Source organism: Lagenorhynchus albirostris, chromosome 3, assembly GCF_949774975.1.
Source record: "Lagenorhynchus albirostris chromosome 3, mLagAlb1.1, whole genome shotgun sequence".
In the NCBI taxonomy this organism is placed as follows: domain Eukaryota; kingdom Metazoa; phylum Chordata; class Mammalia; order Artiodactyla; family Delphinidae; genus Lagenorhynchus; species Lagenorhynchus albirostris.
In genome coordinates, this window is record NC_083097.1 from 168770303 (window position 1) to 168795875 (window position 25573).

The 25573-nt window shown below is 61.9% G+C and overlaps 1 protein-coding gene across 1 annotated transcript; it reads left to right on the forward strand.

Annotated features, from left to right (window-relative positions):
* The first annotated feature begins 5268 nt into the window (after positions 1–5268).
* GNA11 (G protein subunit alpha 11) lies at positions 5269–25062 on the forward strand. Its single transcript, XM_060145618.1, has 7 exons — positions 5269–5437; positions 15882–16066; positions 18365–18519; positions 18936–19064; positions 21830–21959; positions 22044–22197; positions 22935–25062. Exons 1-7 carry the CDS (start codon positions 5302–5304, stop codon positions 23123–23125), a joined length of 1080 nt encoding a protein of 359 aa, XP_060001601.1. The 5' UTR covers positions 5269–5301; the 3' UTR covers positions 23126–25062.
* Positions 25063–25573: the final 511 nt, after the last annotated feature.

Consider the following 25573-nt stretch of genomic DNA (forward strand, 5'->3'; position numbering starts at 1 on the left):
GGGCGTTAAGTCGGGTTAAGGATGTGACCCCTTTCTGGTTCCTCCGACATTGAGTGTCCATGTGACATGGGTGATGATCGCCCTATTTTCAGCTCTGACGCCCAGAGAAGGACAGGGACTTGAACACAGTGGAATCTGCCCCCGATTCCGGGGCTGGTGCTCTGGCCTCAGGTGCCCCTCCACCTTGCGTGCCCCCAGCCTGGGCCCCACTCACTTTTGCTCACGTTCTCAGCTCTGCGCCAGGAAATGGCCTTGTTCCCTGGCCCCCGGACCTGCTCATAAAATAGAATCCTTCAGGGCATGGGAGGCCAATATCCGAGGACGGAGGAGGGGAGGAGGCCATGGGGACAGGAGGACGGGGCCTCCCAACCATCCAGGAGTGCAGCCGTGGGCTTTGTCTCTCTGGGCCTCTGGGTGGAGAAGCCACGGTCAGTAATTAGCCACCAGCTGGGCCCTGGGACCAGTTCACCATCTCTCCGTGGGCCTCCGTTCCCCATCTTACCCACCTGGTCCCCACCCACCTCCGGCGCAAGGAGAGCACTTAGTGAACGGCTGAGAATAACAAGCCACCCCCTATGGATTCTGCTCCGTTTCAGTGTCCTCTGAAACATTTAAGAACTTATTAAGCACCTACTATCTACTTTACAAGTACCACCTCCTTGGACACTTCTTATTTTGACAGCTTTATGAAGGGGTAATTGACATGCCACGAACTGCACGTGTTTAAAATGTACACTTTGATGAGTTTTGTCATATGTCTACCCCAATCACGGGCACAATCAAGATAGAGAACAAGATCCCGCAAGCCGCGTGGCACGGCCAAACGTTTCCATCACCCCAGAAAGTTTCCTTGGGCCCCTCCCCGCCCCGACCCTCCAGCCCCAGGCAACCAGCAATCTATTTTCAGTCACTATAGATTTCCATAGTGGGTGTTTTCCAGAATTTTATATAAATGGAATCATACAGTACATCCTCTTTTGTGTCTGGTGTCTTTCACTCAGCATAAGACATTTAAGATTCATTCATGTTGTGTGTTTTTCCTTTTTTATGGCTGAATCATATTCCAGAGAATGGATGGACCCCATTTTGTTTATCCACTCAGTTTGTTGGTGGGCATTTGGGTTGTTTCCAGTTTGGAGATGTTATCAATAAAGCCGCTACACCGTGTGTGTACAGGTCTTTTTTGCTGGTTGGTTGGTTTGTTTGTGTTGGCCGCACCACGCAGCACGTGGGATCTTAGTTCCCTGACCAGGGATCGAACCGGAGCCCCCTGCAGTGGAAGCGCGGAGTTCTAACCACTGGACCACCAGGGAAGTCCCGTGTGTACGGGTCTTATGTACACCTGTGCTTTTGTTTCTCTTGGGTACATGTGTTGTTATTAATTTCTACGTAAGGAAACACCCCCAAACTTGCTGCCTTAAAACAATAAACATTCGTGGTCTCACACAGTTTGGGAGGGTCAGAAATTTGAGAGTGGTGTAGCTGCATGGTTCTGACTCGGGGTCTCTCATGAGCTTGCAATCAAGCTATGCAGTGGGGCTGGAGGAGCCGCTTCCAAACCGGTTCCTTCCTGCGGCTGTTGGCAGGAGGCCTCAGTTCTCCCGCACATGTGCTTCTCGAGCAGAATAGGATGGTCTAGACGTCGGTAAAGAGCTTGCTGTAAGAGCGAGTGAGGGAGAGCCCACGATGGAAGCAAAAGGCATTTTGTAACCAAATGTCTGAAGTCTATTCCTCCGTATTCTGTTAGAAGTGAATCACTAAATTCAACACACACCCTAGGCAAGGCAGAGAATTACACAAGACCATGAATACCAGGAAGCGGGGCTCACTGGGGAGCCATCCTACAGTTCCCTAGTATTTGAATATTTCAGCAAACATTAAGCTTCTACTGTGTACGTGACAAGAACCTTCCCCTTGGCTACTGACAACAAGCTCTCTGAAAAACAACAAATAGTCTGCCCACTTTGCAGACAGGGAAACTGGCCCAGAGAAGTTAAGTCACCCGCCGACAGTCTACACCAGAGTAAGCAGCAAAAGGAAGGTTCCATCCTAAGGTTTAAGTCCCGAGTGAGGAGGAGGCCAGCGGTGGCAAGGAATAGGCGCAGAGAAGGGAAGAAAGCGCAATTATTTTTTTTCCTCCAGAGCAAGAGAAGACGCACCCAGGAGAGCTGTGTTCCTTCATTGGTTTCACAAACATGTATCATGCACCTACTGTATGTCAGGGGCTATTTTAGGCTGTGGGGACACTGCAGAGAACAAGATGGACAATCCCGGAGCACGTGGCACTCACACATGTGGGTGGGCGATTCCACTCATCACTACCCAGGCCGGCACTGGTGCACCATTTTGCTGGAGGAGGGAAGAGGCCTGAAGCTCTGTGCTGGACGTTGCGGACCCCAGGGCGACCGAGACACACGCAGTCACTGCCCTTCTGAAGTTCACAGTCTGTTGGGTGAGATGGAAAACAAACAACAAAGAGCTCCTCCATTCTTCCCTTCAATACTTATTTGTTACTGACCAGCGTCCTTGGCTTCCTTACTGAATAGAAATTGATGAGGCCAGACAAGAAATGCAGCGCCCCTGCTGCAGGTGGGAGTGAGAACAAGCAACAGGTTCCCTTGCTTGTTCACTCCCTTGGTGGGACAGGGGGGAACGAGCTGGTTCCCTATATGAGGTGAGGGTAGGGGTGTGTCCAGCGGTTGGGCCAGAGAGGTGACTTAGGTGGTCTGCCCACCCCTTTGGTGGTGTAGTGTGCAGTGGGCCTGCACAGTATCCTGCTTTTGCTCCTGACACCCTGCTTTTGCTTCCGGGTCTTCAGAAGTGACAGTTGGGACTTCCCTGGTGGTCCAGTGGTTAAGAACCCACCTGCCAACGCAGGGGACACAGGTTCAAGCCCTGGTCCGGGAAGATCCCACATGCCACAGAGCAACTAAGCCCGTGCGCCACAACTACCAAGCGTGCTCTCTAGAGCCCGCAAGCCACAACTACCGAGCCCATGCACCGCAACTACTGAAGCCCAAGCGCTTAGAGCCCACGCTCCGCAACAAGAGAAGCCACCGCAATGGGAAGCCCGTGCACCGCAACGAAGACCCAACACAGCCAAAGAAAAAAAAAAAAAAAAAGAAGTGACAGTTGGGTTTTTTGGTCTTTTTGTATTTTGTTGTCCATAATTTGCCCCAACTGAGCATGCACACAGTTATTTTTAGTTCCCTTATGGTTTCTTTGTATTTTGTTGCCCGAGGAGACGTTTTTCCAAGTGCAAGCACTGCAGCAAAGGGTCCCAGGTCCCAGGTGCCAGCGTGTCTGAGCACTTACTGTGTACCAGGCTGGGGTCTAGATGCAGCAGTGATCAGGACATAGCTACCCTACAATATGGTGGGGAGGGAACAGGACAGTAAGGGAAGAAAGCAGGTGATTTCAGCCCATGAAAAGGGCCTGGGGAAGTCCAGCAGGGTGGTGCCGGGGTGGGGTGTGGGTGTCATCAGAAGGGGTGCTCAGGGAACACCTGGCCTGACCACCTCCCCTGGAGGAGGGGACATTGGAGCCAAGACCAATGTTTTTGTTCAGGTTCCCTGGTTGTGGGTTCTTTGTTCAAGTGGAACTTTCCTCTATTGGTTGGGGGACCCCAGCGGTCCCTGCTCCGGCTGCGTGTCCAGTTGGGGTGGGGATGGAAGCCCCCAAGATGAGTGTCTCAAGAAACCAAACTTTCCTCAGTCCCAATCAACTGATAAATGGAGACTTTGACCCTCCCTTCTCCCCTTATCTCAAGACAGGTGAGCACAGAGTGTCAAGGTGCAGCTTGGAAGGTTTGTGATGGGATCTGGGCAGGGCCAGGTGGAGAGCGGGTGGGTGTTGTGGCCAGGTCATGGCTGGGAGGAGTGCCATCGTCAGGGAACTGTGCATAAGGGCACCTCAGTTTCTTCATCTGTGAAATGGGTCTCCATTTCAGGCTTTTTTCTTTTTCTGTCATTCAAAACACATGGCGCTTCCTGTGTTTAGGCCTCCTTCTAGGTCTCCTTTTGGAAGAGGCCAGATGGTAAATATTTTAGGGCTGTTGCAACTATGCAGGTCTGCCGGTGCAGGGTGAAAGTAGCCAAGCTCCTTAAATGAATGGGTGTGGCTATGCTCCCATATCAACCCGGCAGTACTTGGTTTATAGTAGGTGCTTCATTGATGCTTGTTCCCTGCCTGGAATTATACCAGGCACTGCACTAATGCCTGGTCGAGGCCTGGTATATACCAAGTGTTGCGTTAATGCCTGGTCCATGCCCAGTTTACAGTAGGCATTCCACTAATGTTTGTTTCCTGCCCAGTATATACCAAGTACTGCATTAATGCTTGGTTACACAGTAGGCACTACATTAAAAGCTGGTCCATACCCGGTATACTGCACGCACTACATTAATGGCTGGTCCATGCCTGATATACAGCAGGTACTCCATTAATGCTCGTCCCATACGTGGCATATAGCAGGCTCTGTATTAATGCTAAGCCCAGGCCTGGTATAGAGAAGACGTTCCATTAATATTTGTTCCAAGAACGGAGGAGACGAAGGTTCGTTTCCGGTCAGGTAATGCCAGGGCACCCCAGGAGGCCGTGAGGGCTGGTACCCCAGTGCCTCACGTTGGGCCTAGGTCGCTCAGCCTCGCGACCGCAGCTGCGGGTCCGAACTTTTCGCTCCGGGGCCGAGAGAGCCGCCGGGCCGAGCGGGGCCGAGCGGGGCCGAGCGGGGCCGAGCGGGGCCGAGCGGGGCCGAGCGGAGCCGAGCGGAGCCGAGCCAGCCTGACGAGTCCTCCACATTCCCACAATCCCGGGCGGCCCCGCCCGGCTCCCGGTTGCGCGTCCCCCTTCCCACGTCGGCGCAACCAAACCCGCGGGCGCGCCCGCCTCGCCCCTCCCCGCCCCGCCCGCGCGACGCCCCGCCCATCCCGACCGCTAGTCCCGCCCCCGCGGCGGGCGCGCAGGCCGCCGCCCACTCCCATTGGCCGTGCCGCCTGCCCGTCGGCGCTGTCCGCGCGCTGGTTAGGTTGTGAGGCGCTGTCGCTCGGTCGCGGCGGCTGCGGTTGGCGGCGGCGGCGGCGGCGGCGCCAGCGGTTGTGGCGGCGCGGGTGGAGGGTGGCCGGGAGGGACCAGCGGCTGAACGGGACCGGTGCTCTCAGGCGGCCGAGGCGGACCGCCGGCCCAGGGGCCGAGCGCCGAGGGCCGGGCGGGCGCGGCCGGGGCGGCTCGGGGCCAGGGCCGGGCCGGCCGGGGGGCGGTGGCGGGGGCGGCCGGCGGGCGGCCGGGGCCGGGGCCGGGACGATGACTCTGGAGTCCATGATGGCGTGTTGCCTGAGCGATGAGGTGAAGGAGTCCAAGCGGATCAACGCCGAGATCGAGAAACAGCTGCGGCGGGACAAGCGCGACGCCCGGCGCGAGCTCAAGCTACTGCTGCTCGGTGAGTGGGGCCGGGCCTGCGGGGTTCGGGCCGGCGGTGCGCGTGGCGGGCGGGCGGGGCGGCCCTGCGTACTGGCCACGGCCCTGCGTGCTGTCCAGAGCGGGCTCGACCCCCGCGGGGTCAGCCCTTGCCTACCTGTGCTGTTCACCTCTGGGCCACCCGATCTCTGCAGCCTGTGTTGTCTAGGTTGAGTCCCTGACATCAGAGGGGCCAGGCCCTGCCTCTGTTGTCCACATCAGCGCCCCAGACCCTCGGGATCTGCTCGCGCCTATGCTGTCCGTGGCAGGTCACCAGTTCTTGCAGGGTCAGTGCCTGCTTCAGCTGTCCAGATCAAGCCCCAGTTTCCTTCAGGATCAGCCCCTGTCTCTGCTGTCCAGGCGGGGTCCCCAGGACCCTTTGGGATCAGTCTGTGCCTCTGCTGCCCAGCCCCTGATCCCTGCAGGGCCAGCTTCTGCTTCTGCTGTCCCGTTCGGGCCCCCAAAACCCTCGAGGGCCTGCCTTCTAACCCCTTCTCAGGAGACAAGCCTCCTCCCTGCACAGGACTGGTCCTCCATCCCTGCCCCCAACAGGTGTGCCCCCTCGCTGCCCCCAGCATCTATTCAGGGCCAGACCTTTGGGCTGTAATCCACAAGACGCACCCCTTGCCTCCTGGCATCCCTTCTCTACTTCTCCCACCAGGTGGAGCCCTGTTCCCTGCAGCCCCCGTTCCCTGAGGCCAGTCGGAAAACCCATGTCCCTCCCCAGTGGAGAGCAATCTGTGGGGGAGAAGACAGCCTTTTCTCTCTTTTCGGGGCCGGGGCGGGTGGAGCCCTGACGGAGCAACCGTCTCCGTCCGGCCCCTCTCCTTACGTCTGAGTGGGAGCCGGGTCTCCTGGGTCCTCTTCCCCCTCCTGGAGAGGATTCCCGTCCAAGTCTCCGTCTCCCCCACTGCGCACCTGTTGCACGGAACTAGTCGGCCCAGCAGTCGGCAAGCTGTTGTCACCCCAAATAAGGGTTGTTGGAGGACTTACCTCCACAGTCAAAGGCAAGAAGGTCGTTTACACAAGCGAAGCCCTTGCCCTGCCTTCTCCGGAGCTCTGCTGCATTCCTGCACTGTGGGGAAGGTTGGAAATGCTGTTGTGATGGGCCCCTGGTGGAAGAGGGGTCTGCCACCGAGGGGTCCACCCGCAGGACGGTGCAGGGTCGGAGGCGGTGAGTCGCTGGAGGCCGTGGGTCTTGGAGGGACTGCCTCGCTCCTCCCACCTGTGGGGACCCTCTGGGTCCTCCCTTTAATTAAAATACCTTCCCTGTTTTTTTTTCCAAACGTTCCACTTTACCTAAAGGCTATAAAATGGGCCATCTTTGCAGAAAAGACAGGCAGAGAGTAACGGTAAAGTTTGGAGGAAACTTGCAGTGGGGTCCCAGTGGCACCTGGGAGGACAGCATGGCCCTGGCTGCCTTACACCAACAGAGGTAGAATTTATTTTCAGAGGGGGGTTGAGAAGTTACCAGCATGTTAATGTTACCAGACAGTCGGCCTTGCCTGGGGGCTGGGGGCTGCATGAACCTCTGCACGCCCCTGCTGCCTGCCCTGTGCGCACCCAGGCTCCAGATTGACGTGGGGTTCAAGGGTACGGGTCGGTGGCCTGTGATCTTGCAGCCTTGCTGTGTGTCTCTGGTCTCCCTGGGCTGGGGCTGAGGAGCCTTGCAGGGGATCTGGATGTGCCCAGCGCCCACCCATGGGTGCGGGCTGTTGGCTGCAGGAGCACCTGGGTCTGAGGTCCCACCCCTCCCCCCGCTGGCTTGCAGGACAGGGAGTCTGCACCCTCCTGGGAAGCTATTAAGTCCTAGGCATGGGGGCAGATAGGAAGATGAGAGCTTGGGGGTCCAAGGTGAAGGTTTATGACACCAGGAGGGCGGCTGTGAATGCCAGGCGGAGCTCCAGGGGACGTGCTGGGAGCCGGGGGGTGCCGAGCAGCATCCCTGCCCCACCCACTCCATGCCGGGAGCACCCCCAGTCATGAGAACCACAGACATCCCCAGCCGTGGCCCAGTGTCCCCCGGGGGCAGAATCCCCCCTGCCCCGTGTCAGCACACAGTGTAAAATGCGTGTTGCAGAGCCGGTATGTGATCGGTGTTCGCTTGTTTTGTCAGATGCTTTGTGGGTGCTTGAAAGGTGAATGCTTTTGTCACTACGGTCCAGAGCCACGTACGTGTGTGCCGTCAACACGCAACATGTCTACAAACACGTGTGATAGGTGTGTTCGGTTTTGTTGGTCCTGTTACTCCAGGCCACATCCTCATTCACAGTCGTCTGTGGTGAGGAATGGGGGTAGTGAGCGTCCCTGCAGCGGATACACCGGGATCCCCACGGCTCGGCGTTGCTCTCCCACTTTACGGAAGAGGACCCCCAGGCCCAGTTAGGAGCTCCGGTGGGGGTCCCGGGCAGGCCCGCCGGCTTCTGCCTCCCGTGATCCCTCCTGGTGCAGGTGCAGTCCCCTGCCCCCGCGTTTCTGCCACTCAACAGAGAACAACCGAGGAGGCCCCTCGTCCATTCCTTAGGACAGGTTTCCCCTTGAGAACCGAGGCCTACCGCAGGAAGTGCCGGTCCAGGAGCTGAGTGGCTCTGGGATTTCTAAATAAAGCAGGGCGGTCAGTTCCACAGGCTTCCTGTCCAGCCCGCTGTGGCCCCGAGGGCGGTAGAAAGGGCCGGAATCCGGCCTGGGGTGTGGTGGCCCCGGCGGGAAGGGTGCGCCTGCCCTGCTTGGAGGCGCGAGTGGAACGTGGCCGTGGCTCCTGGCGGTGGCCCTGCCTGTCCCCCGCAGACCCTGATGGCTGGAAGCACCTGGGGCCCTGGGCCACCGCTCGTGGCCCACCCCAGGATGAGTCTCAGGGGCTTAAAAGTTAGATGAAATTTTGTGTCGCTGAAAGGGTGGGCGCCATCCCTGGAGGTGCAGGAGCCCAGACTTGCTGTCAGAGCCCCTCTCCCTCGGTGTCCTGCGTGCCAGGCCAGTGGGAATCTCCCTCCCCTTGGGCCCGAGCACGGCCTCGCCACGTGTGTCCCTGGGCTCCGGACTCCGTGTGCACAGATGCTTCCCGGCCTCTGCTGAGCTGCGCTGGTCGCTGCCTGAGAGCCTCGGATGTTTAACCACAAAAGGTTTCACTTTCTGATTTTTGTGGTGGAGCCCTTCTCCCTGCGGCCTGAGAACAGGTCGCAGTCACTGCTACTCCTGGGCTGGGAGTTTGGAGCAGCTGCAGACAGAGCCGAGTGGGGACCCCTGGCAGGAGGGATGGGAGCCCGTTTGTCCCTCCTCTGCCTCGGAGGGCCTTGGGGGCAAAGTCCAGCCCTGGGTGGGCGGGTCTGGTCTGGGCCGGGTGTGCGGAGCTGGGCTGCACTCGGGGGGAACGGCCATCTCTGGTCCCCATAGGGCGCTCCTCTCCCATCAGGACAGTGAGCCGCGGGGCCTGTCAGCCCAGTGTCCGTGGACGGGATTGGGGCATCTCCATGGGCTTCGGGGGCACCCGCGTGCGGGGTTAGTTTTTGGCGGAACTCCAGCTGCTCTCAGAACCGGGCCCCAGGCCACAGGCTTGCTGGCTGGGGAGTTTGTGCCAATGCGCCCCAGCCCCCTGCTCCCGGGTGGCCGCGGTCTCTGCCCTTGGCCCAGGCGTGGGGTGCCTGGCGGGTCACTACCAAGGTGTCTGCCCCTCGTTTTCCCCACCACATCCCCCCTCCGGGGCAGGCCCTGCCACCCCATGGCCCAGCACAGAGCCCTGCGGACCTGAGATGTTTGCTGGGTGGCTTTGATTGGCTAACTGAACTCAGTTCCCTCAAGCAGGTCGAATGGGGGTGACTGGGCGCCCCGACTTAGGGCATCCTCACATCCTGCCTGGACGTGAGGTTCCCTGCTCCGGGGCCCGTTGCCACTGCTGGTGGCCCTCTGCTGTGACGCGTGGACAGACAGGGACTCGGGCACAGCTCGCAGCTGCCGCCCTCCCGAGGCCTCGTGAGTGGGCTTGGGGGTGCTCCAGAGCGAGCACAGCCTCGGCTCCCCGCCTGCAGCACTGTTGGGGGGAAGGCCGCAACACCTGCGAGGCGCTGTGCCCTCCCGTGGTCACTGCTCTCCCGACGGAGGGCTTTACCCGGGTTGACAGGCTGCCCCGGCAGCGCTGGGAGGCGGGTCCCGCCAGGACCGAGCTGGAGAGCGCGGTGGGATTTCAGTCCCCGTGCCTCCCGAGCCTCGGGTTTCCCTGCTGTGGAAGGAGAGCGTCCCCCAACTCCCGGACTGTGGGAGGGTCAGTGGGGGCGACGCATGTCAAACTGGGGAGTGCCGTCTGTGCCCTTGTCTTTATTCACGGTATCGCGCTGGCTGGCAGTCCCTCTGCGGCCGAGCGGGGACCTCCCTGTCTTGCGGTGGGGTCTCCGGAGCTTGGCCCTCAGGGCTGGGCCTCTCGTTTCCTGATCTGATCCCAGCGCCTGCCAAGGAGGTTTGCTTACGGACCTCGGTTGGCGTAGAGCTGAAAGGTCAGACACCCCACGGAGGCGGGTCGCCCCGTCTCTGCCCCATTGGTCCTCTCTGCTGAGCCTCGACAGGTGGGTGGGGGCCTTCCCGTCCCCCAGGCTGGGCAGCTGGGCTGCACGGCAGGGTTGGGCAGGACTGAGGCTCATACCAGTCTCCCCGACTCCTGAGCGTTAGGCTTCAGGAAGCGCTGCACTAGGACCTGGCACGTGGGACAAGAGGGGGGCTGGCCCAGGGGACCGGTGTCTGCGCCTGGAGTCACCTGGGCAGGGGACGCTGGACCTGCTGACTTAGCGGCCACGGTGTGGAGGTCAGATGAAGGGATGAGTCCCGAGGTCTGCCCTGTTGTCCTCCCTCCTGGCCCCTGTCTGCGCTGGCGCCCGCTGCTGTGGTGTCTCTGAAAGGCCCGTGGCTGGCCCGGGAGAGCTCCCCCAGTGCTCTCACATTCGCTCACTTCCCTGGGTGGCGGTGACCGTGGACCACGAAGAGATGGACGGACGTGAAGCCCGAAGACCTTAGCCTGTTGAGGTCTGACAGTTACTGGTTGTGTGACCTCAGCGAAGCTTCGTGACCTCTCTGTGCCTCAGCTCCTTCACTTGTCCGGCAGGAGGTGGGGTGATAGATGTACCACTGAATGAATGGATGAGCGGGGGCGAGGGGAGCGTGCAGTTGCCTTCCTTGGCTGCACGAGGTGTTTGCACTTTCTCCAGCAGAAGGTCGTCGTGCCTCTTTGATCTTGGACCTGTTGACACAGCTCGGGGCCATGCTGGATTTCCGGGCTGTGTTTCCAGGAGCCCAGATCCCTGGCAGTGCTCTCGCCTGGGCCTCCTGTGGTCCTGGGGTTCCTGGCTTCACTGCCCACATTCTAGAATTAGGGATGGCTGGGCGGCAGCCCTGAACCCCAGCTTCTGACACTAGTGTTCTCTTGCTAGATCGTGGCCACTTGCCCCGGGGGCCATGGATCCTGCACACCTTGAGTCCCACTGGGATGATGTCGGACCAGCACCATCCTTCCTGTCCTCCAGGCCCTTTCCCTGCCCCTCTTCTCTCCCACATTTGAGGAGTGGCTGCCTGGGCTCAGACATAATTCCTCCCGGTCTGCGGTCCTAGATCTTGGCCGACTGTGCAGGCGAGACAGTGGCTTTCTCCCTCTGTCGCAGGGATGGGGCTGCTCTCCTCCTTCCTCTTCTCCAGTTAGTCTCAGCTGGGCAACTGGTGATGCCACTGAGCACGCCCAGAGATCGTCCTGCAGGCTCCCGGCCCCGCTGTGCTGTCTGGCCCCTGCCAGGCCCCCAGGGGCAGGACCCCTCACATGGGTGGTGCCCCCAGGGGCCCCCATTCTTGGAGTTAGGGCAGGGGATGCAGAGGACCTGAGGGGGACACGTGACAGAACCGGGACTGTGGATTAGGGCCGAGTTCATTTGGTTCATTCGGGAAAAATGTGTGCGGTGACTTCTGCGGGCCGGGCCTGTGCTGGGGCTGGGTGTGAGGCTGCTGGCAGAGCCCCGCCCTCGGGGAGCTGGCTCCCAGCAGGGACAGACGGGAGCAGCAGGCCAGGAGCAGGTGGGGCGCTGGGGGCACTGGGGCCCTTCCTGGAAAACGTGAGTTTGGGTTTCTGTGCAGGGAGTTGGGGTGGCGTTCGGGAGGGGCAGGGCCCGATGCGTGGGCGACGTGAACAGTGGTGTCACGCGCCGGCCCCGGGCCGCAGTGCCACGGCTGTCCTCGTGCAAGGTTGGGCTGGTTGCGTTGTGGGGGACAGTGGGGGCCAGGGGACCCACAGACACGAGCTCGGAGTCTGAGTACAGCCAGGACCTGGGGCCACTCGGCATCCTCGCTGGGAGGGGGTGTGGCGGTAGGTGCCCTCTGCACCTGTGCAGGTGCGTGGCTAGAACGAGGCCCATCACGGGGTCTCACACGGTCTTGCTTGAGGGGGGCCTTGCTCTTCTCCCTGGTGGGCAGCTGTTGAAGGTTTTTTTTTTATAGATATTTATTTGGTTGCGCTGGGTCTCAGATGCAGCTTGCGGGCTCCTTAGTTGCAGCACGTGGGCTCCTTAGTTGTGGCTCCCAGGCTCCTTAGTTGTGGCATGCGAACTCTTAGTTGCGGCACACGAACTATTGGTTGTGGCATGCGAACTCTTAGTTGTGGCATGCATGTGGCATCTAGTTCCCCAACCAGGGATCGAACCTGGGCCCCCTGCATTGGGAGCGTGGAATCTTCCACCAGGGAAGTCCCCATGACTAGATCTTCAGGGGGAACTGACCAAGGGCGGGGCAGGATGAGCTGGAGCTGCCAGGGACCCCCGGGCGGCGGCTACAGCAGATAGGCCTGGCCGTGAGGTCCAGGTGGGCCTCGCACCCCGAGACTTCTCTGAGCAGGAGGCTGTTGGCTCGGGCGTGTTGGGGGGCCCGGGTCCCAGCTCCCGGCACTGGGTGCCGGCAGCATGTGGGCTGAGTTGGGCCAGGGGGTGGGCACCTGGAGACGACGCTGTGGCGGCTCTGCGTCCCCCGGAGCCTTTCCTCCCTCCCTCCCTGGCCAGTGGTGGCCGAGCTCTGGCCAGCTGGGCCTGCCGGTTCCAGAGCCCAGGGCCCGCAGCTCCGGCCTTCCACCCACAGCTCTGCCGGGAGGTGCCTGCTGGGACTGGCACCTGTCACTCAGTCGCTGTTGGCCCTGAGCACAGGTGACACGCCACCCTCGACGTGCGGCTCGTGGGGCTTTCCTCCGGGGGCCCGGCCTCTGCAGCCGCCACCTCCACAACCTCCTTTCTCTGTTCTTTCTGGCAAGGTGGCATGGCCCAGGCGGGGTCACTGACTGTCCCGCCTCCTGGGCCACACTGTCCCCAGGGTGTCCCTTTTGCTGCGTTCTCCCCCAGCTTTATTGAGACGTAAGTGCCACGCGTGTTGTGTGGTTTAAGGGGTGCACGTGAGTACTTGACACGTGGATTGCGACATGATCGCTCGTGAGGCCCGTCACCGCCCCGTCACCACCCCCTCACCTCACTAGTGCCTTTTGCTCCTGCACTTGATCGCGGTGCTGTCTTCGCAGCGGCTCCTCTGCCCCCAGCAGGGTTCGGGCCATGTGCCTCGTCCAGGACCTCCGACGTCTCCAGGGCCAGTTGTGTTTCCGGCTTCCGAGGGGTCCGTCTTCCGTTTCTTGGTTTTCGGGGCGTGTCCCAGCTGCGTCGTCTGTGTTGGGCACCGGGGCGTCCCCCGTTCTCCCTCGGCCACTCTCTGGCCGGTGATCACGGCTCCTCCGTGAACACCCGCTGTCCCTTGGTTGTTGGCATGGGCGCGTGCACGTGTGTGAGACCCTCGGTGTCCTGCGCTGCCTCTGGGGAGCTCTGGGGGGGCTGCCTGTCCTTTGCGCACCCGTTTTGGAGACGCTGGCTGTGGTCTGAAGTCAGCAGGCTCTCTCTGGATCTCCCCGCGCCCTTGTGCTTGTGCAGCTCTCTTGCCCCTCCTGCAGTTCAGGGGGGTGGACTCAAGGGGCAGCGCCCCGGGGCCTGAGTGGCTGCCCTTTTCCACCTCAGCTGACCTGTGGCTGCAGGGGGTTGGGCTTTAGTGGCCACTGGTCTGATGTTTCTGGTGAGAGGCCCTTCCAAACACCAGCAGGGCACGTATCTTTTTACAGTAGCATAGTGTCAAAAACAGGGGTTCTCACCTGGGGGTTCCTGCCCCCAAAGGACATTGGGCAGTGTCTGGGGATGTCTGTGTGTCACACTGAGGGGATCCTGGCATTGAGGGGGCGGGGCCAGGGGTGCTGCTCAACACCCCAGAGTGCCCGGGCCGGCCCCAGTGTCAGCAGTGCTGCGGGGACCCTGGTCCAGAGGAAACCACGCAGGGCATGGCATTCCTGTGTGTCGCCTCCCCTCCCCCACCCCGCCTCCTGCAACGAGGGAGGAGTGCGTGGACCCCTCAGGGAGGTGTGGGGTCACATGGGGTCCTCGCCCCTCCTGCCTCAGAGCTGGGGTGGGGCCTTGGTGGGAGTGGGCGCCTGGCCTCTGGTTGATGTTGCGGCAGCAGTGGGATGGAAGGTGGCATTGGGGTAGTTACCACTCGGTGACAGAACCAGAGTCGTATTCTTTTATTCGTAAAAGGACCCAGTGCCTTGATGGAGGTCCTAGAAAGGGGCAGCTGCAGTGAGGCGGCCTCTGCTCTGTCTCCCCAGGTGGGCTCAGGCATCCGTGGTCAGTTACTCAGACGCGGGCGGAGGGCCTCCTGCTGCAGGATGGTGTGGTCACTGCAGGCCGCTCAGAACCCATGTCTTCTCCGGGAGCTCCCGGACAAGGAGGCGGGCAGCAGATGCCTGAGAGAGACTCCCTGAAAGGCAGTGGTGATGGGTCCCAGTGCAGAGGGGAGCTGCCTGCCCTGCGCCCACGGCACCGGTGGCTGTGAGCCGGATGGCGTGCAGGGCAGGACGCAGCTCAGGCCCCTTCGTTGGGGTGGGGGACACAGGTGACTCTGAGACAGGGTGGGGAGGATGAGCCCAGGCGGGCTGGGGCAAGTCTGGGGGGTTCTGAGTCCCCAAGAGGGGGCCTGGGGGCTTCAGTGCATGGGTGAGTGGGGACCTGTGTTGGTTATCAAGTAGGGGTTTGAGGCCATGCGTCCTTAGGCTGTAGAAGTTCTCTCCCGCTGTGCAATAAAACCACCCTGTAACTTAGTAGCTGAAAATAGCACACAGGCAGATTCTGAGGGTCAGGAGTCGTGGGGGTTCTGGCTCGGGGTCCCTTATGAGGTTGTAGAGCACGTGTTGGCCGGGGCTGCCTCATCTGAAGGCCCAGTAGGGCCGGAGAAGCCGCTTCCAGGGTGGCCCCTCACATGGCTCCTGCCCACATGGGCCCTCAGGGACGGCGCTGCCCCCCAGCCCCCGCGAAAGTCCTACAGAGGACGGGGAGCCCCGTGACTCGTCTTGGAAGTGACAGGCCATCCTTGGTCAGATTCTTCTGGTTGGGAGGGAGGCACTGAGTCCAGCCCGCCCTCCGGGAAGGGTCAGGCTCCCCCTCTGCACGGAAGACATCCCAGAGATTTGTGGGCACATTAAAGCCACTAAAATGCAGTCCCTGCGTGTGGAGGTGAACAAAAGTGGGGGTACGGCTTTGCCGCTTAGAGGGTGACAGGGCGGTGAGAGGCTGGAGCAGGAGAGGAGCCCTCCCTCCTGCCGCAGCGCTGGTGCCAGGTGGGGCTGGCCAGCCCTTGATCCCGGAGACTCCGTGCGCCCTTCTCTGAGGTGGGGCCTTGACACCTGACACCTGGAGGGTGGTGGGACAGGGAGGGGAGGGGCCCCGGGCACCCAAAGGGCCTCTGGGCTGACAGGGACGTGGGCCTTGGGGCTGTTCAAGCGCCAGAGTCACGTTCGGTCTCGGGGTGGCGTGAGGTTGGGTGAGGTACAGGTTCAGGGGCTGCTGGGGACTGTGGGGGGCATGGCCCGGCGCCCTGCGAAGGCCCAGCGTGGCCTCGACGCAGATGCCAAACTCGTGCCCTGAAGGAAAGCTGTTCTGATCAGAACAGCCGTGGGTTGGCGGGACGTTGTCACATGAGGGCATGTGGGACAAGGGAGCTCGTCACGTGACCAGTTAAGGGGGTGGCAGCATCTGGGGGAGACACTTCACTGCTCCTGGCCTCCAGTTCCTCGGCTGCGGCCAGAGTTGAATTCAGACCCAAGTTGCCGCAGGTGCCGCGGCTGCTCCCTTCCCGTCCCTGCCCACGTTGTTGTCCCGACCTCCTCTGAGCCTCGGCGGCCCCTGTAGACAGGGTGTGCGTGGGAGGACGCGGCCCGCCCTGTTGTCCAGGCAGCAGCGGCTGGCCAGGCGCATCCCCACCTCGAGCCTCGTGGGCGGGACTCCGCGTGTTCGGGGCTCCTCGTGGGCGGGGCTTCTCGTGTGCAGGGTGCGGCGAGCCCACGGCTCGGGTCGCGGGTCCGGTCCCGCTGGGTCTCACTGGGCCATTTGCAGGCACGGGCGAGAGCGGGAAGAGCACGTTCATCAAGCAGATGCGCATCATCCACGGGGCGGGCTACTCGGAGGAGGACAAGCGGGGCTTCACCAAGCTGGTGTACCAGAACATCTTCACCGCCATGCAGGCCATGATCCGGGCCATGGAGACCCTCAAGATCCTCTACAAGTACGAGCAGAACAAGGTGAGGCCCGGGCGGGAGCGCCGGGTGCGGCGGGGCGTCCTACAGGGGGCAGAGTGAGTCCTGGCCCCCTCTGCGGGCCAGCGTCCTACCAGGCACTCCACGCACTGTATCAGGCCCTCTGTGCCCCCCGGGGGTGGCACGTTCTCTTATTTCCTTCAGTAACAGCTTATTGAGAAAACGTACATACCAAGTCACCCATTTAAAGTGTGCAATTCACTCATTTTTAACATATTCACAGAGTTGTGCAACCATTGCCTCTAATTCCATAACGTTCTCATCACTCCAGAAAGAAACCCTGTCCCCAGTGGCAGTCACCTCCCCTACGCCTAACCCAGCCCCTGACAACCAGGAACCCACTCCCTGTCTCTGTGGATCTGCCTGTTCTGGACGTTTCCCATCAATGGAATCACACCCCGTGTGTCCTTCTGTGTCTGGCTTCTCTCACGTTGCAGCGAGTGTCAGTGCCTCACTCCTCTTTGTGGCTGAATGATGCTCATTGTGTGGAGGGACACATGGTTTGTCCATCGTCCATCGACGGACGCATGGTTGTTTCCACTCTTCTGGCTCTCGTGGACATGCTGCTGGAACACTCGTGTGCAGGTTTTTGTTTGCACGCCTGTCCTGGTTTCTCCTGGGCGCGTCCCCAGCAGTGGAGGTGCGAGGTCCAGGGTACCTCTCGGTTCGCCTTCCAGAGGGGCTGCCTGCCTGCTGTCCGAGCGGCGTTGCCCCGGCCGTGCACCAGGGGGCTCTCTCTGGCGGCCTCCCTTGGCTTCGCTTTTGTGGATCTGTTTTCGGGGACTTCTCTTTCAACTCCAGCAGTTTGCCTGGGCTGGCATGTGGCACCGTGTATTGGACCATGTATGTCCAATAGGGTTTAAATTAGTCTGTTTACTTGGAAGCTTAAGAAGGCCAGTCAACCAGATTTCTGATATTGGTGTCTTCCCGCCTTGATGCCCGTTTCACGGGTCATCAGGGACCCTACAGGGCCCAGCACTGGGTCTGGGGCCCGGCCAGCCTGGCTGTGGGAATGAGCATGTAGGGCCTGCTGGAGCCTCTCACCCTCTGGTTCGTAGGATTGCTCGCAGCTGAGGCCCCTCAGCGTCCAGGCCCCACTTTAACCGTGGAAGTCCAGAGGCATCTGGAACAGGGATTGGCAGACTAAGGCCTGTCTCTGTAGGTGCAGCCTTGCTGGCGCGGGCCACGGCCACTCGCTTACACGTCATCCCTGGTGGCTTTCGCTGCAGCAGCAGGGACAGCGTGGCCGTAGAAACAGACGTCTGGTCCCTGGCCTACATGCATCCGCAGTTGGGGGTTTTCTGGGGCTGGTGTCTGCTTCTCCAGGCCCAGATTGGGAGGCTGGGAGGGTGAGGCGGGGCTGAAGGACGCTGTTGTGCGGGGGCTGGGGCGGGAGAGCATCCCTGGGAGGTGACCGGTGGGTTCCAGAGCCTGGGCTGGGGCCCCCTCATTCCTTGTTTGGGGTTCTGCCCAGCTGTGTCCCCTCCCCAGTCCCTCAGCCGTGTGGGTGGGACCATCCCGAGCACAGGCATGTGGAGCAGGCTGGAGGAGAGACAGGGGGTCTCCTGGGGGCCTTCTGCCCCCGGCGGGTTGTGTGTGTGTGTGTGTGTGTGTGTGTGTGTGTGTGTGTGTAGGTGTGTGTGTAGGTGTGTGTGTAGGTGTGTGTGTGTGTAGGTGTGTGTGTGTGTAGGTGTGTGTGCGTGCGCGTGTGTGGGTCTCTGGGGTGGTGTGTCTCAGCGAGGCTCTTTAGGAGCGGGTCTCCGAGCCCTGTGGTCCAGGGTCTGTGGAGGCTCCATCCCAGGGGCATGAGTCATTGGGCCACTGGACTGTTATGATTAGCTCAGCCTCCCCTTCCTGGTGGGTTGCTCTGGTCCCCAGACCCCATCCCAGGCTGCACACGAGAGGACCTATGCCTTCAGAGATCCCGAGGGTTTCAGGAGCTGTGTGCTTGGAGTCGGGGGGCAGGTTCTTCTTAGGTCACAGCAGCTCTCTGTGCCTCGGTTTCCTCACCTGCAGCATGGGAACACAGGGGCAGCCAGTGGTGTTTGTTCCTCTGTCCTGTTTGGGTGCCCCGGGACTGAGGTGCGTGGCGGCCGGGTGGGCCCTGCTCCCGGGAGCTGCCTCCATCTGCATTTTCCTTTGGGGGCCTGGCACTGGGGGGCGATCGCTGCCGGTCGCCCTTGCGTCGTCCTGATGCGTGTTCATGGGAAATGGGAGTCAATGGTTCCGAGTCGGTTGCCGGGTGCTGGCGCTGAGCGTCCCGGCCTGCCCCTCGCCCCACAGGCCAACGCGCTCCTGATCCGGGAGGTGGATGTGGAGAAGGTGACCACCTTCGAGCACCGGTACGTGAGTGCCATCAAGACGCTGTGGAACGACCCCGGCATCCAGGAGTGCTACGACCGCCGGCGGGAGTACCAGCTCTCGGACTCTGCCAAGTAGTGAGTGGGGCCGGACCAGGCCTGGGCGGAGGAGGGTCTGCATGGCGCCTCGTTAGCCGTGACGGGGCGATTTCCCTGCAGGGAGGCGGGTGTCTGCGGGGATTTTCCGTTGTCTCTCTGCCCCTTTTCTGTGTCTGTCAAACTATTCCAAAGTGACAGGTTTGGTTGTGAAAAGCCACCCCTCCAGCCCACAGCCTCTCTTCGGAACCCCGGCGCCGTCCCCATCCCCGGACAGCCGTCCCTCAGAGCTGGGGCGGGGTTCTGTCCCAGGCGTTCCCTGCAGCCTCATTTCGCCCCTGTCCGTTCTCGTCCCAAGTACTTGGGCTGCTTGGGCCCCTCCCAGCGCTCAGGAGACCTGGGATGGCCGGGAGGCCCCTCGTGGGCTGGCCTGAGCGGCCCTGCCTGCTGTGTTGCAGCTACCTGACTGACGTGGACCGCATCGCCACCTCGGGCTACCTGCCCACCCAGCAGGACGTGCTGCGAGTGCGCGTGCCCACCACTGGCATCATCGAGTACCCCTTCGACCTGGAGAACATCATCTTCAGGTACCTGTGCCCCCGGCCCCGGCCCCCGGTGTGGGGCAGCGAGAGAGGGTCCTTGTCCGTGGCTGTCACCAGGTTTCCGAGTGAGCCAGGCCCTGGTGGCGCTGGCAGGGCTGAATGGAGGCGGCCCCGGGGGCAACGGCCTCCTGGTGCGGGCTCCGCGTGGGCCCCAGATGGGGGGAGGGTGCCAGCGCGTGCGTGCGGATGGGCGGGCGGGTGGTCTGGAATCCAGGCCAGAGCAAGGGTGCTCCAGGCGGGCGGCGGAGGAGCCTGAGGGCCCCCGGGGAAGGTGGCTCCAGACCCCTCTGCGGCCCAGTTCCGAAGCCCATGCAGCCAGGGTGAACTCAGGGCCGTCCCCCAGGATGGGCCCCGCCACCCCGTGAGGTCACAGCTTGTCCAGAGCTGCCAGGCGGCAAGGCCAAGTGTGTCTCCCGGGGCAGCCGTAACAAATGACCACAGATGGGCAGCGTAAAATCACAGAAATGCATCCTCTCCGAGCTGCGAGGTCAAGGTGTCGGCAGGGCTGGGTCCTCCTGAGGGCGTGAGGGGAAGCTGCTCCGTCCCCCCAGCTCTGGGGGTGCTGGCAGCCCGCGGCGTCCCTTGGCTTGTAAAAGCCTCGCTCCATCTCTGCGTCCATCATCACACGGCCCCTCCCTGGGTCTGTGCCCATGTTTCCTTCTTACGGTAACTCCACTGATCACTGGATCCAGGGCTCCTGCTCCGGAGTGACCCTGTCTGAACTAGTGCCATCTGCGGGGACCCCGCTTCCAGATCAGGCTGTGTCCCCAGGTTTCAGGGGGACTGACTGGGGGACACGGTTCGCCCAGGGCTCTGAGGCCCAGGCTCTGGGGTGGGATTCCTGCTCTGGCTGCGAGCCTTCCCTCCCCGCCACTGCATGGGGTCCCTTCTGCTGGGCGAGCCCACCCCAGGGGCCCCAGAGGCAGCGCTGCTGGTGGAGGTCCTGCCCTGTTGCCTTGAAGCACCAGCCCCGGGGGCATTCAGGGAGTCTGTTGGGTTTGCTTTGAGGTGCCCTCTGGCCCCAGGGACCGCATTTCTCAGGCAGAAGCTTCTGGGAGAGGGGGAGAGTCTGGGTGCCCCCAGCTGGCCCCCCATCCTTTCTCACCTGTCAGAGCCCCCGGGGTGCCCTTGGACCCTCAGGAGTTGTAGGCATCACACTGCACATGCCTGATGGTACATTTTCTGGTGAGAGTTCAGCATTTCGGTTTCCTTCTTTTTTGGTCAGATTCTCGATGGGGTCCAGGACCTCAGAGGCCTGCAGGGCACAGGCCGGGGCTATCACTGGCCTTCCGCCCGACCCCACGTTCCAGGGTCCCCTCACACGGCCTCACCTTGGCCTCCGCAGCTACTGTGCCCTCTGTCCAGAACGCCTCCCCCCCTCCCTTCCCGCCCCTCCCCCAAGCCTGTGTGTGCGCTCTGCTGCTGTCCACACTGCAGAGTGGCCCTGCACCTCTGCCGCCACTGTCCCTTGGCCAGCCCACCCCTTGTCTGGTCAAGGGCTTACAGAGGGCAGGCCGGGGGCCCGGGCAGGGAGCTTGTGCCCCCATCTTGATCGGAGCTCACACAGCATCCAGTGACAGTGCGATTGGCCTGATGTGTGAGGCCTGAGCCTGGTCCCACACGGACCTCCTGCAAAGACCTGACCCCCCCCCGCCCCGCCCCTGGAGGCCCAGGTTCCCGCCTGGCTGTACTGGGGAGACTCAGTTCCAGAAAGGCTGTGGCCCCTGACGCCGTCGGCCCGATCGCGCTCCCCAGACTGGCAGCGGCAGCCCGGTGGGCCTGGTGCCCACTCACCCCCTCCCATACCCTAGGTCACCCTGGCACATCCGCCATCTGCCTGTGCTTGCTAGAAGCTCCTCTGAGAAACCCCCGCCAGGCGGATTGGCCTCTGCTGCCTGACTGTCCAACAGCTGTGGACGGGCCTGGCCCGGGGACCCTTGCCTTCTCAGGCCGCTGTTCTTTCTCGCCATCGTCTTCAAAAGTAGAGGGCTTTGGGGCTTCCCTGGTGGCGCAGTGGTTGAGAGTCCGCCTGCCGATGCAGGGGACACGGGTTCGTGCCCCGGTCCGGGAAGATCCCACATGCCGCGGAGCGGCTGGGCCCGTGAGCCATGGCCGCTGAGCCTGCGCGTCCGGAGCCTGTGCTCTGCAACGGGAGAGGCCACAACAGTGAGAGGCCTGCGTACCGAAAAAAAAAAGTAGAGGGCTTCCTCGTCAAAGAAAACTTAAGAAACTCACAAGTAGGAAGCGGGGACCTGTCACCAGTCGTGATGGTCAGGGCGCTGTCCCTAGCGTGTCCCCGCCCCGCCTGGTGTCAGCATCTGTGTGCCGACATCTCCCACTGGACAAGCAGCCTCCTCTCGCCGTGGCTGGGGTGGGTTCCAGCATTTCATAGGTGATGCCGTGTGGTATCCAACAAGGGGAGACGGGTTTCCAGATGTGGGACATCCGAGGTCGCCCGGCTCAGCCCCACCGGGGTCTGTGCCTCACACGCTCCACGGTGCCCCCTGTAGGCCAGGGCCCCTCCCTCGGCAAGCAGGCGCCTGGCTGTCTCGGGGGTCCCCCCTCCCCTGCTTGTGCTGTGTTCTCCTGGCTTAATGGTGTTGCGGCTTTGCTGGCTCTGACAGGTGACTGAGGGGCCCTCGTTGCTCTGATGCCTCAGGGGTCGCTGTGGCTCTGGCAGAGGCGGCTGTGCTGGGGGTGGGCATTGTCATCTGCAGCCCCGCGCTGAGCCCGTGCACCCCGCCCTGCAGGATGGTGGACGTGGGGGGCCAGAGGTCCGAGCGGAGGAAGTGGATCCACTGCTTTGAGAACGTGACGTCCATCATGTTCCTCGTGGCCCTCAGCGAGTACGACCAAGTGCTGGTGGAGTCGGACAACGAGGTGAGGCCCTCGCTGGGCCCAGGGAGGGGGGTACCCACAGGCCCTTTTGGGGGACCTGCCGCCAACCTGCTGCCTGCCCCTCAGAACCGCATGGAGGAGAGCAAAGCACTGTTCCGGACCATCGTCACCTACCCCTGGTTCCAGAACTCGTCCGTCATCCTCTTCCTCAACAAGAAGGACCTGCTGGAGGACAAGATCCTCCACTCCCACCTGGTGGACTACTTCCCTGAGTTCGACGGTGAGCCCGCCCTAGCGGCCTGTCCTGGACGCTGCCAGCGCCTCCCTCACCCTCTCTGGGCCTTGGTGGCCTCGTTGGCGACTCAGGAGTGACACGAGGACGGCGTTTCCCAGGCCGCACGGAGGCCGCGGTGCAGTTAGTGTGGCTGGAGCTCGGCGGGCGCCTCGCAGGGCCCTGGATGGTGGAGAGAGCTTCGTGTCCCCCGGGGGAGCGTCGTCTGTGGGAGGGGGCACCCTGCGGTCACCGCCTGGCAGCCTGTCCCCACCTGCCCAGGGCCCGGGCACGGGGAGGAGCGAGGCGCGGGGGATACGGGGTGAGCCGGACCCCTCCTGCCATCCCCACCCCCCCACGCGGAAACCCCTGGGGGCGCTCCTGGGGGGCAGTCGGGGCTCTGCCACTCCCTCCCCGGCGTCTCCCGGAGGTGCTGCCTGAGGAGCCGGGAGGCCGGGGGGTGGGAGTGTGGGGTAGGGTGGGGGGTCGGGGTGTGGGGTAGGGTGGAGGGTGGGGGTGGGGTAGGGTGTGGGGTGGGCGGCAGGCCAGAGCAGGAGGCTGGCTGCCAGGGGGCAGCAGGGCTGTGGACACATGCCTGAGTTGGGGGGGGGTGGACAGAGAGGAGGCGGGAGCCAGGGAGGTGGGAGGTGGGTCTGCCTGGCAGGTGGGCCTGAGTGAGGGGCTGCTGGGCAGGGGGGCTGCGCGGCTCCCTCGGCTCATCCTGCCCCTCCCCCCTCCTCCGCCAGGCCCGCAGCGGGACGCACAGGCCGCCCGGGAGTTCATCCTGAAGATGTTCGTGGACCTGAACCCCGACAGTGACAAGATCATCTATTCCCACTTCACGTGCGCCACCGACACGGAGAACATCCGCTTCGTCTTCGCCGCTGTCAAGGACACCATCCTGCAGCTCAACCTGAAGGAGTACAACCTGGTGTGACCACGCGGACTCCCGCCAGCCGCCTGCTGGTCGCCAGTCTGCCCCAGGAGTCGGGGTTTTTTCATATTTTTAAACAAATGGTTTTTATTTCACAGTTATCAGGGGATGTACATCTTTCTTCCTACACACCTCGTGCACCTTCTCATCTTTGTCAGTGGCAGAGGCCGCCTTTTTCTGGCCTTGACTCGTGGCTTGCTTTTTTCTAAAAAAAACAAAAAAAAACAAAAAAGGAAAAAGAAAAAAAAAGAGAACCCACAGAAGACGGGCAGAGATGAGACCTGGCCCCCAGCGGCGCGAGACACTGCCTCCGGGGACAGTTGTTGGCCTGCTTTCTTCTGATCTCCGAAGGCGTGGAGACGCAGAGGCTGGGACTTCTCTTTCTTCCTTGTTTAAGTTATTGACGCCCTCACCACTGTTGCCGGGTTTCTGCCCCGGACTCCAAGACGTGGGGGTGGGTGGCGCCCCCCGCTGCCCGCCCTGGGAAGTGCCTAACCATTTTTTCTTTTTTTTTGAGGAAACAAAAAGCAGCCCCTGGGGCCCTGTCTCACAGCCCTGCCTGCCGCGGGGGCCCGGGGCGTGGTTCTCCGGGTCTTCCGCTGGGAGCGCTCCTGGGCTCTGGGCTCGGTCCCCAACCCTGAGGAAGCCCGCTTGGACTGGGAGCCACTGTTTGTTTTGTTCCATTTTGTACCCAGTTTGGAAGCAGTGAGGGTGGGGTAGGGACTTCTTTCAGAATTTTCTCAGGTCTGTCCCCGAGAGGCAGAGACGCAGGGAGGGTCGCCCTGGCGGGGCTGTGGGTGGCTGGGAGATGCCCACCGCCCTGCACTCTGCCCGGAGCCGAGCTGTCGGGGCTCGTGGCAGCTGGAGGTGGGCCCTCAGCCTGGCCACGGCCACGCACTGAGGGGCCCTCCCCGAGGGCCTGAGGGCCGGTTTCTGGGGGGAGGAAGTGGCCGTCTCATGTGGCGTGGGCCGAGCACTGCAGTGGTTGGTTTTGTGTGGTTGGTTTCTTGCACCAACGTGACGGGAGTGGCCCGCCGGTGGCGCCCCGCACCTGCCCTGCGTACCTGGGCCCTGCGAGTGAGTGCTCAGGGCGGCCCTTGACCAGGGAGTGCAGAGAAACAGCGCACACGTCAGACCAGCCCCACACCAGCCCTGTCCCCGTCCGTCCGCCTCCCGCCTCCCTCCTGTGCCTGATACGCAGGGCCCAGGGTAGGGGGCAGGCTTCTCGGCCTGTTTTCCTTGGGCATCTCCACCCGAAGGGCCCTCTCTGGTGCCGTGCGTCCACTTGCGGGCGTTTGTGCCATAGCCCTGACGTGCGGCCGGGGACGGTGGTGCCGCTGGCGGTGGGCTCCCAGGGGCCCACAACGCACAGGGAGCCGGGGCAGGCCCTCGAGGGGGAGGCGGTGGGGGGCGCATCCAGAGTGTTAACTTCCGGAGGGGCTGGAGTGCCAAGATCCCGGGGCAAGCCCGGCTGCTGTGCCCAACCTCCCCGCCTGGCCCGCTCGCCTCCGAGGCGCTTGCCCGAGTGCCAACCTACCCCCACTGCTGTGTCACGTCACCCAGCAGAACTGCCCTCCGAGTGCCAACGCCCCAGTGGTGTGAGGGGCCGTGCCGGCTGGCGGGGGTGACCTCGCCCACTTGTATATTAAACAGTCCTGATTTCAGACAATTTAAACCTTAATCTATTTAAAAAAGAATATTATATAAAAATGCTGTTTTTAAACCTTTTGTCATTTGAAATGCATGTATTGTCCGTGCGGGCTGAGGGGCGGGCGCCGTCGGCTCAGTGCCAGTCTCCTGTGGCCGGAGCTGTCCATGTTCAGGCAGCGTGTCGGGGCCCTGACCCCTTAATCCAGAGATATGTGATGGAAATAGACTTTTCATACCTTTCTCCTGAAATGAATTCTGTTTTAAATTGGAATAAATTTTGTTCCTAAACACTCGGCCCCCTGTGGCTTATTTCCTGTTACTGACTGGGGGCGGGGAGCAGCAGAGGGGCCCTGAGGTCCCCTGGGTGTCACCTGACTCCTGTGTGGCCTGCGGGGCCCTGGCACCTTCAGGATGGGGTCTGAGGTCACGGGAGCCGCAGCTCGGCCGCCCGGGGTGTACCTCCTTCCCTGAGCTGGGACTGCGGCCCCAGGGCCCCTGACTTCAGGTCAATGTGCTGTGCTGTGGGCTGGAGCATCCTGCAAGAGGAACTCCTCCTCGTGGGGGGCAGGGGACAGAGATGGGGCCTGGGTTCTGGGCCCAACTGGCCACTCACTGTCGCGGATCCTCTTGGGAAGACGGGCCCCTCCCCCGGCCCCATTTCTTTCTGCAAACCAAGATGTTGGACCAGTGATCTCCCTGCCATCTCTCAGTCTTTTTTTCCTTAAAAAAAATATTTTTTACATTGTGGTAAATACACCTACAACTTACCAGCTTCACCATTTTTAAATATACAGTTCGGTG